The sequence below is a fragment of the Dasypus novemcinctus genome, chromosome 9 (genome assembly GCF_030445035.2).
Source record: "Dasypus novemcinctus isolate mDasNov1 chromosome 9, mDasNov1.1.hap2, whole genome shotgun sequence".
In the NCBI taxonomy this organism is placed as follows: domain Eukaryota; kingdom Metazoa; phylum Chordata; class Mammalia; order Cingulata; family Dasypodidae; genus Dasypus; species Dasypus novemcinctus.
Genome location: NC_080681.1, coordinates 3,842,926 through 3,862,012, shown reverse-complemented (window position 1 = coordinate 3,862,012; position 19,087 = coordinate 3,842,926). Strand labels below are relative to the sequence as shown.

Sequence of the window (19,087 nt, the reverse complement as noted above, 5' to 3'; positions counted from 1 at the left end):
TAAATATCTTTTGCCATGAAAATGTATAATAAATTGTGATAGAGCCAGATAATGTACAGTGGTCAAAATGAATAAACCTCAACTACATAATGTTATGTACATAAAAAGATGCCACAAGATATGTGCAGCATGATACCATTTCTATAAAGTTTTAAAACTTGCAAAACAAATAGTACAGATTGTTTAAAGCCACATCATATGTAACAAAAATATAAAAATATACAGAGGAATGATAAATATCAAATTCAGAATACTTCTGAGGAGGCAGAGAGGGGAATGGGATTGGAGAGAAATAAACAGGAAGTTTCTACTATACCACAAATGATTTATTTGGTATAAATAAATAAATGAAAATCAACAACTATATGAAGCAAGTATGCCAAAAAGTCAGAATTTCAAAAAGTGAGGTAGTAAGGCCATTTGTTTTTGTATGTTTCTGAATGTTTGAAACGTTTCTTAAAAGTTCCCCACACATAACTGACAACAAATTCTTCTGAAAGTGTTTATTACTGAGGAGAAAGCGAGGCACAGCCATTAATTTGTCTTCCAAGCCCACTCTACCTTTACACAAATCCTTCACATGCTCGAAGAGCCTGAGGTGGGCACAGGAGGGGCACAGAGTGGGATAAGGGGAATAAAAGTTAACATTTGCCAAGCATTAACCCACCATCCTATTTTAGCACCCCCATTTCAGAGACCAAAAAGGGGGTTCAGAGAGCTTGAGAAATTTGCCCAGTGTCTCGACCGAGAAGAGGTGACACCGAGCAGGCCAAGTATGTCTGGTTCCAAAACGTGTGCTCTTTCCATTCCTGCTCTGGTAGTAAGAAAAGCTCTCTTCTTGAATGTACAATTAGGATTTGACCTTCTCCTGGGGTCCAGGATGTAGAGCAGTAACACATAAGGAGTTTGGTTGTATATTGATTTTTCTAACTTTTTATTACTCCTGATTTGGGCCCCTTGAGAGCCTTTCTACGGTGCTAGGGAACTCTGGAGGTGACGCCAATTTTACAGATAAATTCCCAGAGTCCAGGAGCCCATGACATTGCCTGCTCCCTTCCTATTACGAGTTACATGTGCGGACAGTAGTCAGCCTAACAACTGTGAGAGTTCCACCAACATACACACGCGCTCAAACGCGCTTCCCACGTCACCAGGATAAATGGAAACGCCGAGACTCCCACTCAGGGCCTCGGCTTCACACCTCCAGGGAAGGGACGAGGGCAGGAATTGCTTCTGTTTCTGTGCGGTGAGCCAAGACTCCCGGAGGCAGCCCCCGCGGCCTTCGTGCGGAAGCCGGTTCTCCTTCAGGCCCGTTCCCTCGTGATTGTTACTGATTCTAGTTTCCTGGCAAACCAACGACAGCTGGAATTAGAGGAGGCGGCCACCCTCCCGGCCGCGGCCCCCTCTGCCCTGCGCCTCTAGCGCCAGGTCCCAGGCCGCTCGGGCCCCTTCCCGGCTGGGAGAAAGCCAGGGCGAGGAGCTGCCGCCTCCCCTTCGACCTCCGTCTGCACGATGCTCAGCTTGTAGGGAAAGCGACAAGCGAGGATGAGGAGCCTGCACCAGGACACCTGTGGGCGTCGGGCTGGATCTGCTCAGGCCTGCGGGAAGCACTGGGACGGAAACTGCCACACACTTACGGGGGCCCGAATTCTCTCTCTCTCTCTCCCTCACACACACCCCACCACAACTTTCAGAGGACTGGGTCTGTAAAATTCCCCACATGTGGCAAACACATTTTAGGGGAAGCACCAAGACCAGAGGCCAGTGGGAGAGAAAGAAAAAGAAAATAATGAGAAAAATCTTCAATATGTCTAAATTGTTCGAGTCAGACTGCTAAGAAAGAATGCAAAGTTTGGAGATGAAAATTATTGGGAAAATCAGCCGTTATAGCACGGCTACAATCTCCCCTTATTCCATATGACTACTAGAACTCATCTTGATGTACAACAATAATACATGGGGAAAGAGTCTTTAAAATTTAGCTGCACTGCTTCACTAAACACGATGGATATACATGAAAAGAGCACACTGTGTAATGAAAGAAATATTTTTCTCTAACTCACAATTTTAAAAATCCTTAATTTCTACTTGATTAATGGTCACTCCTGAGGACATCTTCCAAAAGTGGTGCCTTAAAAAAAAGAGTCCTGGTTTTGCCTCCTACAAGCTGTACAACCTCGGGCAGTTAATTAACAAGTTACAACTGCGGAACATTTCCTGAGTACCAAGGACTTCCCAGGGATGCTTTTAAGTATACTTTCTAATGTATTTAATTTCTTCATACCTTAATTTCTTCTTCTGTAATAGAAAGGTAACAGTGATTCCTAACTCATATGCCTGTTTTGAGGATCTAAAAAGAGGTCATAAACATGAAAGGGCTTGGCAAACCTTAAAAATTTGAAAATATTAACTTTCTAAGAAACGTGTTTTTTTCTAGATCTAAAAACAACAACTGTTTATCTTCAGCCTCCCTCTATTGGCGACGTCACAGGCTGGTGAACACAAACAACAGTGTTAGCTGTGGGCCTTCATAGCACACAGTGAGTAAGCACACCTCCGTGAGCCTTGCCCCTGCCGAGCGCAGGGCAACAGGGGGCCGTGTGTAAAACAGCACCGCCGCGGGGCAGCTGGCTCATTCCACGCCGCTCCTCTCTGAGCTGGGTCCCCGCCCTCACGGCTACAGGACGGGCAGGAGGGCCAGCCTCACCCCGGACAACCTGAAGGCCCTTCCAGGGTCTCTGGGCACGGTGTCCCTTCCGATGGCTGAAAACGGTGCCAAGCAACTTCGCGCGACGGCAGTTTACAGCCACCAAGCAGCACCTAACGCCGATCAGTGAGGAGACAGCAACAAAGCACCTTTGAGGTTTCTGTTCTAGGCTCAGAAAAATAAACTTTATAGCAAATGAAAGAAAGCTTGATCTGCATATCCAAGGCATGAAAAGAAAGTGGGAGCAGAGCATCAAATCAGGTTTCTTGGGTAATTTTTTTTTTTGATACAAAAGGACAAACTTTATAGGAAATAAAATACAACTTGATCAACAAATCCAAAGGCATGAGAAAAAGAGACTTAAGAGCCACAATCAAACGGAATGTGCGAACCTTGGCCAGGTCAAGCAAATCAACCACAGAAGACATCCTGGGAAAATCATGGGGATTTGGATATGGACCGGGTATTAGATAACAACGTGGAATTATCATTAGTTTTGTTACGTGTGATGATCATGTTGCTGTTATGTAGGAGAACGTCTCGTTTTTAGAGATGCATGCTGACATCTTTACGGGGTTAAAAATGACATGATACGGGGTATTGGCTTAAAAATCCTTCAGCAAAGAAAACAACAGTGATGATACAAATCACCCAATATTAAGTCTGGGTGATGGATATTTGGGGCTGCAGTATACTATTCTCTCTATAGTTAAAGCTCTTCTTAATATTTAAAAAGGAAAGGAAACCTGAGAAACCTTAAACATTTTGATACATTGGGCACTTAAAAAAATTATTAAATGTGAGCAAGAACTGAGCAACCCAGAGAGGCATGGCTGACGAGATCGCCGCGTCCGGATGAGATTCACAAACATTGAAGCAGAGTTTTAGACGCATCTGTCACATCTACTTCCTTCCACTGTGATCCTAATTGTAAGTACTTGAAATAAAGACGTTATCATATGGGAAAAAAAAAGACCCAGTTCATCCGTGGAGTTGTAATAAGTTGGTCACCTGAGACAAAGAGGACGGAAGAGAGCCAGAGTGCCCTGAGGTTAGAGAACCTGAGACGTCTCTCCCCTTATCTGCCTGGCACACACATCGAACGAGGCCGAGTCTTACCCACAGACCAGCACAAGCCCCCACAGGGCGCTGAGGGGAGGGAGAGGGGGCACTGTCAGACAGCCGAGGAGCTGCCCTGGGGCCTCCAAGCGACAGGCATGGGCGGGCAGCCCTGGTCCGGGGCTCCCCAACCTGCACCACCACCTTCAGAACCATCGGCTCATTAGGTGCTGCAGAAAAAATCAAAGGGAAGGGGCTTTTTTAAAGATGACTTATTTACTTTATTCTTTTCCCTTTCCTCCCCCAGATGCTTCTCTCACCTGTCTGCTCACTGTCTGCTCACCTTCTCCAGGAGGCAGTGAGAACCGAACCCTGGACCTTCCACGTGGGAGGCAAGAGCCCAACCATCCGAGCCACGTCCGCTCCCCGTGGGCTGCAGTGCCTGCTGGCTTGTGGCCTCTGCTTGCTGGGTGCGGTGTCTAGCTCACTGCGGCGGGAGTGGCAACTGCTTGTCTTCTTTAAGGAGGCACTGGGACCAAACCCGGGATTGCCTGTGTGAGAGGCGGGCGCCCAACTGGTCGAGCCACTCTGCTTCCTAGGAAGGGGGATTTTATTATTCCCCATGTATGAGAGAGGTTTTACAAAGTCGCCCATATGGTGGGTTATTCTTTCAATTGCTCTTCTTTTTAAATAATAGAGTGCCATGTGGGAGAAGATTGCCCTGAAAGACCTCGATCATTCCAAATTTTAGATGTTTTTAGGGGTCCCTTCCAAAAATTCTTTAAAAGGGAGAAAAAAATGATGATACGGTTGCTGTTCTAGCAGTATGAGCTCAAAGTGCAAGCGTTGGAGGTGTTCGCAAAAAGCCTTTCATGTTAAAGGTCACTTGAAAAGGCAATCTGGTAAGTGGTGGCTGTGGAGATTAGCCGTATTCGCCTACAAGAAGTGTGGAAATAGATACCTGTGCCTGAGAATACAATTTTTAGCAACTGCACTGCACACGGATCTAAAGAGAACTTGTAAGAACAGCCTCAGTGGAGATGTCAGAGCAGGCAGGGAGGGCGCCCAGAGGGCCCGCTCCCGCAGGTCTCAGCCAGAGCCCACAAATGCCAGTCAACGAAGCCTCAGACGGAGGCTCCTGAGGTCCCAGGACGTGTGGACGCCGGCCAGCCCCACGGCCCCAGAAGTCAGCACCCGCAGGGGCCCGACCAGGGACTCGTATGTCGTGTCCCCAGTATGACACAGCCGTGTTCACTTAGAAAGGCCCTGGTCACGGCGCGTCTACTCCTTTCATCCAAGCCTGTCATCTCCAGTGCACCTGCTCAGTATACTTCTCAGAAGCTTGAAGTCCACGGGTTGCCCATGAGCCGGCTGAGCCCCGAAACCTACACATAGGGTGGCGACTCCTCCTCTCCATTTCTTCAAGCCCCAAACAGCTAACGAACGGTGAGCATGGACCAGACCCGCCCCAAAAGCAAGGACTGTCTTCAACTGCAAGCAAAACAGTTCCATTCCTGTGCCCAAAATATCGATGTCCCTTCCAGCCTGAAGCAGAGTGGACACCGTCCCACACCCTCAAGACTAAGAAGGAACAAAACCGGAGGGGGAGTATAACCACTGACCAAAGCAGACGGGTTGCTAGTATAGTTATTACCTTGGGTTAATTGAGTATCTCGTAACATGGATATAAAAAATAAATTTTTTTAATTAAAAAAAAAACAGCTTAGATGGAGTGAAGATGATATGTTTTGGAAAATGCCACGGGCAACTCGAAAGGTTAAGGCAGGTATGTACTAGGGTACGGGCCAGTTAAAATGCTCATCTCTGCTAGGCTATCTCTTAACTGCCCTGTCGCAGGCCAGGCTACCTGCCTACCCACGAGTAAAGGGATCACCCCTAGTGAAGATACAAGTCAAATAACTTGGCTCTGCGCTGAAGCTTTCTTGGCTTGGACAGAGGACACTGGCCCTTGGCTCCCAGTTTCCCAGCTGGTTATCTCAAAGTCCCTGCAAAGCTACTACACAGAGAATGACCAGGGAAAACTGTCCAACAGGCTCTGCAAACGCAATACCCAACAAACCGGCACCGCAATTACAGACAACCATCGGCCACTAAATTCTATTCTTCACACAAGGAGATCAGTCAATAGCACACGTTTCTCAATTTAAATTCAACCCAGTATGGACAAACGATTTCAGAGCTGGAAGTATTAACGAGATTATCCTTTTGGTATATGAAGGACTATAAACTTATCGAGGACAGAGAAGAAAATGTTAACAATATTGCATTTTATAAAGATCCTTGATGACGTGAATACAGGGAAAGCATTAAAACAAAACCCTCAAGTTGCTCAGTCACCCTTGAGCAGCTAAAACAGCACCAACAGGAGCTCTAGGAGCGCTCAGATTTTTTCCTCAACCTGAAAAACAAACGTTTTCTCCATTCCCACCTGACGAGCTGACCTGCGACTGCTGGAAAAGGACGCTCCTGTCGGGGTCGATGCCGCAGGCGAGGAGGGCGGCCGCCGTGTCCAGGACGCCCTGGCGGAGGCCAGCGGGGTGGTGGGGGACCGTGATGGCGTGCAGGTCAGCGATGCAGTACAGCGCACAGCCGTACTCGTCCTGGAGCCGCACCCAGCTCTCGAGGGCACCCAGGTAGTTCCCGAGGTGCGGGATCCCCGTGGGCTGGATGCCAGAGAATATTCGCTGCACGCCGTCTTTCTGGAACAAAGGGAAACAACAAATTTACTTCGGAGGCTGAGTTTGTGGCTCCTAATGCCACCTTCCAGGGCAACAACCTGAGAGTCATCGTTATTAGATATTTATCTTGTGCCTACTCTGTGCAAAGCCCTGTGCTAGGAGCTGTACGGGATAGAAAGGGCTATAAAGTGGGGTCGTTTGTTTGTTTTCACTCAAAAGCTTACGAAGACAAAGGCACACAGAAAAGGTCTGCATCCCCGAGAGAATTCCCTCGAACTGGAGGCAAAGCAGTGTTCATGAAAGGAGAAGGAGCGGTGCGACGTGGCAGGAGAGTCACGACCAGTTGGGAGAGAGAAACTGCGGGGTGCAGGCAGGTGTTCCCAAGACGGAAAGACAACTGTGCTCGGCAGGGTCTGCGGGAAAGGCTGCAGACCTAGAATCAGATTTCGCTAGAGACTAAAGGGCCTCCAAGGTTTTCCAAGTAACTTCATTTATTTTACAGTTAAGGAAACAAAGGCCCTAGAACTGGGGATAGAGGCTGCTGAGAGGCTGCTGCTAGTTACCTAAGGTGGTTTAAAAAAATAATTACTGACATTATAATTTCGTGTATAGAATCCTGGGCTAGAAATCAGCTATATTTGTAATTTCTAATAATACTTTTTGATCAGGTTATTTAACATTTTTCATGCTTTTGATAAAACTGTACTGTTGGAGCAGATGTAGCTCAAGTGGTTAAGCGCCTGCTTCCCATGTATGAGGTCCCAGGTTTGATCCTCAGTACATCCCCAAAACAAACATGCTCACCGCAGAGTGGATGTAGCTCAGTGGTTGAGACCTGCTTCCCATGTACAAGAGGTCCTGGGTTCAATCCCCAGAATCTATTTTAAAAAAAAACAAAAAACCACCATATTTGGTTTTTCATTTCTTCAAAAGAAGTTTTTAGTTCTATATAATTTTTAAATTATAAAAATAACTTTTTTTTTTAGCAGGTATCAGGGAGTGAAAGCAGGACCTTGTACATGTAAAGCAGGCAAGAGACCACTGAGCTACACCCACTCCACTATAAAAATACTTTTGTCATGGCCATGTTTCACCACTGGTTTGTACTTTATAATGTTGAAGTTACAATAGGAAAATGAGAAGAAGAAAATGTAATACAGATTTATTTAAATGAATGTTATTTCCCCCTGAATGATTTTGCATTTCACAGTGAAATACCAAAAGAACATGTATCAGAAAATGAGCTGTAAATAAAAGTATTGAAACATGTATCACAGCATTTTTAACCAAAAAAATATCAATCATAGCAGTTGTAATTTACCACGACAACTATGTTGCACTCATGCTCAGTGCTTTACACATCTTGATGCATTTAATCCTTACAATACCCTACAAGGTGGGTGCTACAGGCTGAATTAAGTCCCCGTCAGGTATATTCAAGTCCTAATACCCATACTCCCCCTTATTTAGAATAAGATCACTGAGGGTGGAATCAGTTAGTTACAATGGTCATCTGGAGGAGGGCTAGCTCTTAACCCAATGACTGATGTCCTTGTAAGAAGCGGGAAGAGACAGACAGACACAGGAGAGACCCCGAGAGGGCAGCGGCACAGCTGAGATGCCGCCGGGCCGCCCACGGCTCCGAGGAGGCAAGGAAGGGCTGCCCCTGTAGGCTGCAACGGGAGCACGACCGCCAGCACCCGGATTTTGGGGTCTGGCCTCCAGGACTGCGAGGATACATTTTTGTTGTTTTAAGCCACCCAGTTTATGGTACCTTGTTATGGCAGCCCTAGGAAACTAACGGAGAAGGCGACTTATTACTTCCCATTCACAGATGGGGAAGCTGAGGCTCACAGACCTGGGGAGACTGCCCGAGGTCACCCCGCTAGGAAGTGGGGGGGCTGGCACTTCAAGCCAGCAGTCACGGCTTTCAAAGCCCGGCCACGCTCTCGATGCTAGCTAGCATGCTTTACGTAGCTGCCATCTATTATTTTCGCAACTTTCCTGTAGGTTTGAACATTTTCAAATAGAAAAGTTTGGGGGGGGGGGAGGCAGGGAGGAAAACATTTTTGTACATGTAATTTTTGTACTAGGTGCCAAGTTTCTTTAGTGTATGTAACTAGGGATAGAATTGCTGGGTCATAAAGTAGGTACATTTATCTTCAGCTATACTACAGTATGCTAATCTATCCCTAAGTACGTAACAATTTCCATTTCCACACCACCAGCTCCCGTTGTCCCACTTCCTCAGCAGCACTTGGTATCGTCAGTCTCACCTTGAGCCAGTCTGGTGCATGTCAGTTTCTCATTATGGTTTAACTGCATTTCTCTGATAAATAAACAAGTTGACAATCCTGTGATCACTGGCAATTTTATTTCCTCTTTTGTGAAGAGCCTATTCAAGTTATTTTTTCCCATTTTCTAGAATTGGATAAGTAACGTGAACGGCAAGGCTATTTAAGTTTTTGCCCTTTCCTTTCCCCAAGAACTCAAAATCCTATAAATAGCAAGAATTCTCCCCATATTTGCTCATAATCCTCTCTTGAGATGAGGGCCCTAAAGCGGGTTATTATCTCCTTGTCCCACGAGCCAGAATTGCACTTGACCCAAGCACCCAGGACACCCGAAAATCTGTGTCTCGAGGATATGGAAAAAATCTTTTAAGTAACTGAGAACAGATATAATCTTACCTTTTAAAATCATACACACACACACATACACACAGGAGAGGCCTTTGAATGACTGACTCCCCAAACCCCAACTTCGATACGCTGTTTTCAAATAGTTGCCATCTGGGAAGCTGAGGCTGGGCTGGGGGGCAGGGAGGGGAGTTGGCCGAAAAGAGACTAAGTGCCCAGGAGCAAGGCCTCCTCCAGCACCAGGGAGGAGCCGGCGGGGGCCACCAACACGGGCGAGGCCACGGAGCCAGTGCAGTGAGACAAAATGATTAATGGGCTTTAGGGAAGGACTGATGGAGAGAGAGAGAGCAGAAAAACAAACCCCGAACTTAATAAATGGAAGAGAGAAGAAAATACTCCCCAGAAATTCTTGATCTAGGAAGAAGAGGGGCTGTTTACGTAAGATTAAGACCAAGAATATTAAACTGGAAAAAGAATACGAATATTTCTGCATGAGATCAGGAAATTCCTCCATGGTCAAACTAAGAAATTATTCCCCAGGAGAAATGGAGGGAACTAATTCTTGAGAAAACTAGAAGAGAAAGGCACTGGAGGACAGACTGTGGGAAAAAAAAGAAAGAAAGAAAAACTGTGACCAGTGGGAATGGACGAGACATGATCTAATACATCTTTTTTGTTCTCTGGTTTCTGTGATTCTATACATCGGGGCAGAGGGAATGATGTTATCAAGGAATAAGAGCAACAAGAAATGTTTTGTTCCACTTTCGAGGAGCTATTAGGAAAATACGGCCTTTAAATGAGAACTGGATTCCTGGGCTTAAAAATATACAGAGCCGGCCTGCTCCTCGGCGGTGAGCGCCCCGCCTGGCCCCCACGGGGTCCGCAGGCGGCCTGGCGGCCTGGCAGGGGGCAGGCCGGGCACCGTGAAGTCACAGGGCTGGAATGTGGGCTTGGGTGGCGGGAGGGTGGGGGCTCTGTGCTCCACAGCGCTAGCTGGAAGAGAATGAAAACAAAAGACGCACGGGCTTCCCCAAGGGCAGGACGCAACCACAAGGAAAACAGCTTCTAGACCTGCCCACAGCGCTCCCTCGCTGGGAAGCCTGGAGCACCAACCTGCAATCCCAGCGCAGTGCACGGGGGATGGAAACAGGAGCATTTTACCGACCAGGACTTTGTTTTCATTTCAGGAGCGCTTCTCTAACAAACGCCACTTCCAATCACTGGCTGATTTCAGCACGGGATCAGAACCAGCAACCGGCAGCTTCAGCCCTGGGCTTTTGAGCTGTTCCAGGAGAGGGGGTGGTGTTCGCATCAGAGGTAGAACATTCCCTAAAAAGTTGATGGGCATAGCTAAAACTACTCCTGTGCTAATGTGCTGAGCATTCCAAAAGTCATATTGATCATAATGTTAATAAGTACCCAAAATAAGTGAAAAATAGTAAGCCGCTAATTATAGCAAAAGGCAATTTTATGATTGATTAAAGAGAACTTCTGCCCTTAATCTCAAATGACTAAATTACATTAAAAGAAGGATGCCAGGAAGCGGATGTGGCTCAAGTGATTGGGCTCCCGTCTACCACATGGGAGGTCCGGGGTTCGATGCCCAGGGCCTCCTGGTGAGGACAAGCTGGCCTGAGAGGAGAGCTGGCCAGTGTGGCGAGCTGGCCCATGCAGAGTACTGACATGCGTGGAGTGCTGCCCCACGCAGGAGTGCTGGCCCATGCAGAGTACTGACATGCGTGGAGTGCTGCCCCACGCAGGAGTGCTGGCCCATGCAGAGTACTGACATGCGTGGAGTGCTGCCCCACGCAGGAGTGCTGGCCCATGCAGAGTACTGACATGCGTGGAGTGCTGCCCCACGCAGGAGTGCTGGCCCATGCAGAGTACTGACATGCGTGGAGTGCTGCCCCACGCAGGAGTGCTGGCCCATGCAGAGTACTGACATGCGTGGAGTGCTGCCCCACACAGGAGTGCTGGCCCATGCAGAGTACTGACATGCGTGGAGTGCTGCCCCACGCAGGAGTGCTGGCCCATGCAGAGTACTGACATGCGTGGAGTGCTGCCCCACGCAGGAGTGCTGGCCCGTGCAGAGAGCTGGTGCAGCAAGATGACGCAACAAAAAATGACACAGAGGAGAGACAATAAGAGGCACAGCAGACCAGGGAGCTGAGGTGGTGCAAGAGACTGAGCATCTCTCTCCCACTCTGGGAGGTTCCAGGATGTTCCTGGAGCCGCCTAATAGACAAAGAAAGCAGACAACAGGGGGGATAAAAAAAGAAGGCTGCCCAGCAGCTTTGACACACTTTCTATGTTGGTACAGTGGTAGGAACGAAACGCGTGAAGCTTCAAGACTGCTTTTACAAAGTCTCCTCTGCAATAAGCTGTAACATTAGCTGCTCATTATCACACGTGTGGTTTTTTCTATCTGGCCGCAACATCGTCTTTTTGGTGTGTCGCTTCCCCACGGGGCATGTGCCTCTCCATGCTGTGCAGATCTGGGACATCTTTTTTCTTTTTTACCACGAGGTCCCGGGGCTCGAACCCGGGTCCTCTATATGGTAAACAGGAGCTCAACTGCTTGAGCCACGGCTGCTTCCCTCACACCCCACACCTGGTTTTTTGTTTTTGTTTTTTAATTTTATTTATTCATTTTTTAAAAAATATTACATTCAAAAAATATGAGGTCCCCATTCACCCCCTCCGCCCCCACCCCACCAGTCCCCCCACAGTAACACTCTCCCCCATCATCATGACACATCCATTGCGTCTGGTGAGTACATCTCTGGGTATCGCTGCACCCCATGGCCTGTGGTCCACACCATAGCCCACATTCTTCCACATTCCATCCAGTGGGCCATGGGAGGACACACAATGTCCGGCAATTGTCCCTGGGGCACCACCCAGGACAACTCCAAGTCCCGAAAATGCCCCCACATCTCATCTCTTCCTCCCATTCCCCGCACCCAGCAGCCACCATGGCCACTTTTTCCACACCAATGCCACATTTTCTCAATTATTAACCACAATAGTTCATGAATAGAATATCATTAAGTCCACTCTAATCCTTACTGTATTCCTCCTTCCTGTGGACCTTGGCTTGGTTGTGTCCATTCCACATCTATGTCAAGAGGGGGCTCAGATTCCACATGGATACTGGATGCAATCCTCCTGCTTTCAGTTGTAGGCACTCTAGGCTCCATGGTGTGGTGGTTGACATTCTTCAACTCCATGTTAGCTGAGTGGGGTAAGTCCAATACCCACACCTGTTTTAACTACAGTCAAAGGTAGATAAAAAACCGGCTGAATAACCACTATGTCTACCATCTATTCAGTGCCATGACTGGCATCTTACTGCAGATTGTGAACAACAGAGTAATTGCCAACAACACTGCCAGCTAAAAGGGACTGTACTAGTCAGCCAAAGGGCGCTGATGCAAAACACCAAAAGCTGGTTGGTTTTCATGAAGGGTATTTATTTGGGGTAGGAGCTTACAGACACCACGTCATAAAGCATAAGTTACTCTCCTCACCAAAGTCAATTTCCATGTGTTGGAGCAAGATGGCTGCCAACGTCTGCAAGGGCTCAGGCTTCCTGGGTTCCTCTGGGCTCAGCTCCTCTGTTTGCTCCACAAGGTCAGCTGTAGTCCATGAGGCTCTCTAGGCTTTGCCTCTCTCCACAGGGTCAGTTGTAGACGATCAGGTGAACAGCTCTGTCTGTCTCCCCAGGGCTCCAGCTTAAGACTTCAGCATCAAACTCCAACATCAAAACTCCAACATCAGAAACCCTCAGCTCTGTCCTTTGCCTTTTATCTGTGAGTCCCCACCCACCAAGGGGTGGGAACTCAATGCCCTAATGACATGGCCCAATTAAAGTCCCAATCATAACTCAATCAGGCCCAGGTACAGACAGATAACAAACATAATCCAATATCTATTTTTGGAATTCATAACCATATCAAACTGCTACAGGGATGGAAATTTATTTCGGAAAGTCTGTTTATCTTGCCAGTTGTGCCCAGATTAAAAGCGCTGCACACAGCTCTCCCTCTGCAGCTCTGTGCTCCTCCATTCTACCTGGAACTTGCCTCGCTCCCCTGTTCCAATCCTAGGCTCCTCAAATACATCTCAGCCTTTCCCTGACCATGCCTCAACTACCAGGTAATGATTTAGGAGTGCAGACAGGAGAGCCATCATGCAGGAATAACGCTCTAGCACTGGCTCGCGGGAGCCGGGTGCCTTTCTGAAGGCTCTGGCCACGGCACAGCACTGCTCTGCCATAGTCAGCTCCTTCTTCCAAAAAGTACTGAAAGCCTTGGGTCTGGAGAGAGAATGCCAACTTACCACCGAGAAAAACGAGTTCATCTATGCCTGAAAATGAAACCGGATGCTTAGCCCTGGGAATCAATACATTAAACATTAATTCAGTATAAGAGAAATCAGATCTTAAAATGACCCTGAATTGAGAAATAATATGTAAGACCAACAATTAAAATTGAAGGGGTAGTGATATAACTCAGTGGCTGAGCACCTGCCTCCCATATATGAGATCCTGGGTTCAAGCCCCAGTACTCCTAAAACAAACAAACAAAAAACCTACAAAAAATTGAAGAAGCATTTTTAAAAAGAAAGACAAAGGAGAAATTAATTCCATCAGGCAGCGAGCTCTTTTAATGGCATATGATAAGCATTTAATATTTATCATTAGGCTGGTGAAAGAGTTCAAAGGGAACAAACTTGATTTTAAAATAAAAAGTTTTCCTACAGACTTATTTAAGCTGCTTCCAAATTCCAAGAGCTATGCACCTGTTTTCCTTAAGAGCACTATCTCCTCCTCGAGCACTGGAAGGCTTTCACAGTGTTTAACTGGTGATGAACTTTAGCTAGTGGAAATGGTCCCTGGTGCTTCGTGCCCCTCCTCTTCATAGAGGTAGCAGTTATTGGCACCACTTCCTAGGGAGGACACTCCAAGGTCAAATGACCTGCACAGGTCAGATCCAGCTCTGGACTCCAAGTTCTGCTTCTCCCTCCGCTCCGGGAACCTGAGACTGCAAGGTGGGCCTTTAAGAGCGCCCACACCCACCAATCCCAGCCACTCCACAAACACCCTGCCAGAAGAGCAACGTGTGCCCCAGAGGGGTGAACCAGAGGCCAGGAGCACCCAGCTGGGGCAGCCTGGGCCCAGCAGCCAGGCCATGGAGTTTTCTACCCCCGGTGGCTTTCTTATTTTTTTTAAAGATTTAGTTATTTATTCCTGTCCCCCCCTACCCCACACACACCGTCTACTCTCTGTGTCCATTCACTGTGTGTTCTTCTGAGTCTGCTTGTCTTCTCTTTAGGCGGCACCAGGAACCAATCCTGGGACCTTCCGGAGTGGGGGAGAGGGGCTCAGTCTCTTGCCCACCTCAGCCCCCTGGTCTGCTGCATCTCTTATTGTCTCTCCTCCAGTCTCTTTGTTGCGTCATCTTGCTGCACCAGCTCTCCACACAGGCCAGCTTGCCCTCACCAGGAGGCCCCGGGCATTGAACCCTGGACTTCCCTCAGGGTGGACGGGAGCCCAGTAGCTTGAGCCACATCTGCTTCCCTTCTCCTGGTTTCTACACTTAGGTTCTTTCCCTCTGGAGCTGTTTCTTTTTTACCTGAACTTCTTTTTAGTTCTTATTTCCTTAGCCTTTTTCTGTTTTCTTGCTTACATGTCAAACAGCTTCTCAGTGAGTCCCCCCCAGCTCCCAGCAGAAGAGATGATAAAACATAAAGTCACGGGAGCTTTCCCTCCCAGGGAAGACTGCATTGCTCACGGCAGCTAAGCTACCCTCAAATGGAAAGGATACAGGTTAGTGCAGAAGCGACTGGCAGGTCATTTCAGGTTTTCTTGGAAAGGTGATTAAAATAAAATTAACGTACTATCTATGCATGGCATGAATAATTACATCATTATTATAGGATTCCTGACAAACATTTTAAACAATGCCACTGCGTTATTTTTACTTTAATGGAACAGTAATACAGGTAAGAAATCAAGAAGTACTAACATTTTAAGAATATAAAGAATGATCTGAAATGTTTAAGGAAAGATGTTTTCTCTTGCATTTCACCTCCAGGCATAAAGTCCAAACCCCTGGGTAGTTAATGCCCTTTCCCAGCATCCTCCATCGCCCACATGGGAAGTGGATTTGGGTACTTGCTATTCTTTTTTTTATATCATTTTTAAAAAGAAAGATTTAGTTATTTATCCCCACCCCTACCCCTCGCTCCCCCATTGTCTCCTCTCTGTCTGCTCTCTGGGTGTTCTTCTGTGTCTGCTTGTCTTCTCTTTAGGCGCCTCCAGGAACCCATCCTGGGATCCTCTGGAGTGGGAGAGAGGCACTCAATCTCTTGCGCCACCTCAGCTCCCTGGTCTGCTGTGTCTCTTATTGTCTCTCTTCTGAGTCTCTTTTTGTTGCACCATCTTGCTGCACCAGCTCTCCTTGGGGGCTAGGACTTCTGTGCACGGCGGCACCCCTGCATGGGGTGGGCCAGCTCTCTGCATGGGCCAGCTTGCCCTCACCAGGAGGCCCTGGGAATCGAACCCTGGACCTACCATATGGTAGACGGGAGCCCAATCGTGTGAGCCACATTAGCTTCCCACCTGCTAGTCTTACATTTGTCTTTGCATTCAGGCTGTTCCAGCTGCCTAGAATGGCCTCCACCCCTTCTCTGCTAGGGAACCCCACCCTGCCTTCAAAGTCTAACTGGTTCCCCCTGATTGTAAACCTCTTACACACACCCCTTCCCCCTGCCAAACGCACACACACACATGCTCTCCTCTCTCCTCCCTCACTTTCTCTTTCTTTCTAGGTAGAACAGAGTCGTCCTTCATCAGCTCCTCATTATTGCATATATCACATTGGAGCGTAGTAAGACTTTCCCAACTAGAACACGAGTTGCTCTAGGGTGGGCCGTTCTGTTTCATCTTTGTATCTCCCATATACAGCAACAGTGCCAGGACATTGTGGGCAGGCAATAAATGTTAACTGAATGATGACGACAAACTCCTTCCCCCACTTTGGCTCCAAACGTAAAGGACAAAATAACTAAAAACCAAATGAATCAAATGCTCCAGTTGTAGGCAGTCCCTAAACAAGTCATGATCTAAAAGCTTGTTTGAAAATTGGTTTTCTGCAATTCAGAAACCCAGTTCTTTAAGTGGTGATTAGGCTCCTGGTGAGCTAAGCCCACCTCGCTCCTGAAGAAGGATTTTAGCAGCACAATTTCGGCCGTTTCTAAACACCATTCATAAAACTGTGTCTGTGGGAAAGGGAAATTCGAGTCTCCATTTTGGTATACCTGCAGCCGACCCTGTCCTGGCCCTAATGCTCAAGTAGGGGGAGTTTGGAGGGGAGCAATCTGACTTGAACAGGAGGTTGTATTTGCATACAGGATAAATGGCTTTTAATTCCAGTGCATGGTTTTTTGGAGGTGAAGCAGTAGGGAGAGCTTCCTCCAGCATCCAGTCGCTTTCCTAACACTGACACTGCGGTGTGACCTGCCCTGGAGGCAGTTGCCCTGGATACCATTGGTGGGAAAGAAAAAAGCAGAAGGAAAATGGAAGGAAGGGATTAGAGCAGAGGTTCTCCAAGTGTGTTCTCCATTCCAGCACATCCCGAGCTCGAGCACGCTAGCTTGTTAAAATGCACGTTCGGCTAGCTTGTTAAAATGCACGTTCGTTGGTCCCCACCCAAACCTACAGAATCACAAACGCTAAGGGTGAGAAGAAGGAATGAGAAGAGTTATGCAATCTGTGCTTTCACAAGCCTTTCAAATGACTCTGATGCATGCTGAAGTTTGAAGATCCCTGGATTAGGGGCTATTGGCCATCAATGCTCTATTATTAACATTCACTTCAACAGCATAAAATGAGGTACAGATGAAAATGCTATGAATGACACAGAGAAGGAAGCTTCTAGGCCAACAGTTCTCAATCTTGGCTGCACATTAATCACCTGGGAGCTTTAAAAAATATGCCTGCCTCTCATCCCCTGAGATTCTGATTTAATCAGCCAGGGATTTGGCATGAGCATAGGAGTTTTAACAGCTCCCCAGGTGACTCTACTGAGCCGCCAAGCTTGAGAAACCACCGTTCTTAAGCCAAGCACTATATAATTATTTTCCAAAGCTGCCAACCTGCTAGGAAACAAGGAAACACAGACTGCAAATAAAAGGATTATAAAAACAGGAAGAGTAAATTCACTTGCTGATAATTTACATTTCAAGGTAACAAAATCCCTGAGACTGTCCCTCACTAGAGTATGGCCAGAGGCCCCTTTTGGCTCAGGCAGTTGTGATATCAGATTCAGCGGCCACAAAGATCACGTAAATTACGAAGGTGTGGCCTCGATGAGAAACGGCACCTGGAGCGGCAAGTAAGCACACCTTTTCTGACAGTCAGGTAGACCTACTTGGTAACGCCCAGTTCCATAAATCCTGATGGCTCAAGGAAGCGTACATTGGGAGTGTGTACACTACAATGCAAACTATTATCCACGCGGTGCAGCAGTGCTCCAAAATGTATTCACCAAATGCAATGAACGCGCCATGATGATGAAAGAGCTTGTTGATGTGGGAGCAGTGGGGGGTGGGGTAGGTGGGACCCTCTTATATTTTAATGTAACATTTTTTGTGATCTATGTATCTTAAAAAAAAAAAAGGCAATTTAATAAAAAACAAAAATAAAATAAATAAAAAAGAAAGAAAGCACATGTGGCCTGGACTTCGCCAAGAAAATATTTCCACAAAGACGTTTTTGTCATGAGAACTGTAATGAGTCGAAGACAAAATTATCTGCCTAGCCTGCTCTTTTCCACCCGCTTCTCTGCCTGGCAAACTCCCTCTGGTCCACAGCGGAGGCAGGTTCAAGGCTCACCAGCTGCAGAGGCTGCTCCAGGTTAGCGCAGTGGCTGCCTGAGGCTGGGACTCACAAACGGCCTTGGCCAAGGGAAGCTGAGACTGCACGCCACGTACGGCCACCGCAAGTGTTCTGCCCTGTAAGGCAGACACCAGGGAGTTCTTACAAAGTACCAGCAGGGCAAACACTGCCTCAGGTTAAGTTCCTGGCATAACGGCAGTTCACCCAAGCAGCCTGTCGAGCTGTCCTGAGCACTCCGAGGCAGAAGACGGCTCTTTTCCCGGCTCCCTTTCTCCTCGTCCAGCCTGCACCAGGGTAGCTTCCACCACATCGAACACCAGTTCCAGCCTTGCCGCCCACCCGCACTGTTCCCTAACTTCAGGGTAAGTTGGAAAAGTGGCGAGGCCACGTAGCAGAATATGCTTAGACTGACTTGAGTGGTTATCAATCACGGGTAAGAATCTGGTTCTCCTGCCAGATTTCCTGGGTTCAAATCCTCGCTTTATAGTTACTAGCCATGCAAAATGGGGATAATTACCACCCACCTCCCAGGGTGGCTGAGAGGCCTGCGGTGAGCACAGTCGCGCTAAGTACATAGTGCTCTGCCACGCAGGTCTGGAGGGAAAAAAACTCAACTGTTTAGGGAGAAGTGGTAGCTCAGTGGTTGAGGGCCTGCATCTCATGTACATGATCCCTGGGACATCCAAAATATATAATTTAATGTTCATATATTTTGGCCCAACCATTCAACGTAGAAATTTGTCCTACAGAAATACATGCAAAAGAACGTAAGGCTACCTGGTGTTCCCTGTATTGTTATTTAATAATCAAAGAACTACAGGCAAATACAAGTCCACCCGTTGGGGAAGCATTAAATAAATCACAGTATTTCTTTTTCTATGGAATACTATGGAACAGATATGAAGAACGTAAGTACTTTAAGTACTCTGAGAGGCAAAAGCAGAGGAGATGAAAAGCCAAACTCTGGAGCCAGAAGGCCAGAGCCCAGTCCCAGCTCCGCCGGGAGCCAGCTGTGTCTCCTTGTGTGAGCACTGGATTTCCTCATCTGTAAAGTGGGAGAAATAAGAGCGCCCATCAGGGT

General features: G+C 47.4%; 1 protein-coding gene across 1 annotated transcript in view; it reads right to left on the bottom strand.

The window, feature by feature from the left end:
• Positions 1-19,087, bottom strand: part of WARS2 (tryptophanyl tRNA synthetase 2, mitochondrial) — a 129,803-nt gene that overhangs the window by 64,340 nt on the left and 46,376 nt on the right. The window contains exon 2 of the mRNA XM_004456606.5: positions 6,229-6,486. Within this exon, the coding sequence (XP_004456663.2) occupies positions 6,229-6,486 (258 nt within the window). The remainder of the gene's footprint in view (positions 1-6,228; positions 6,487-19,087) is intronic.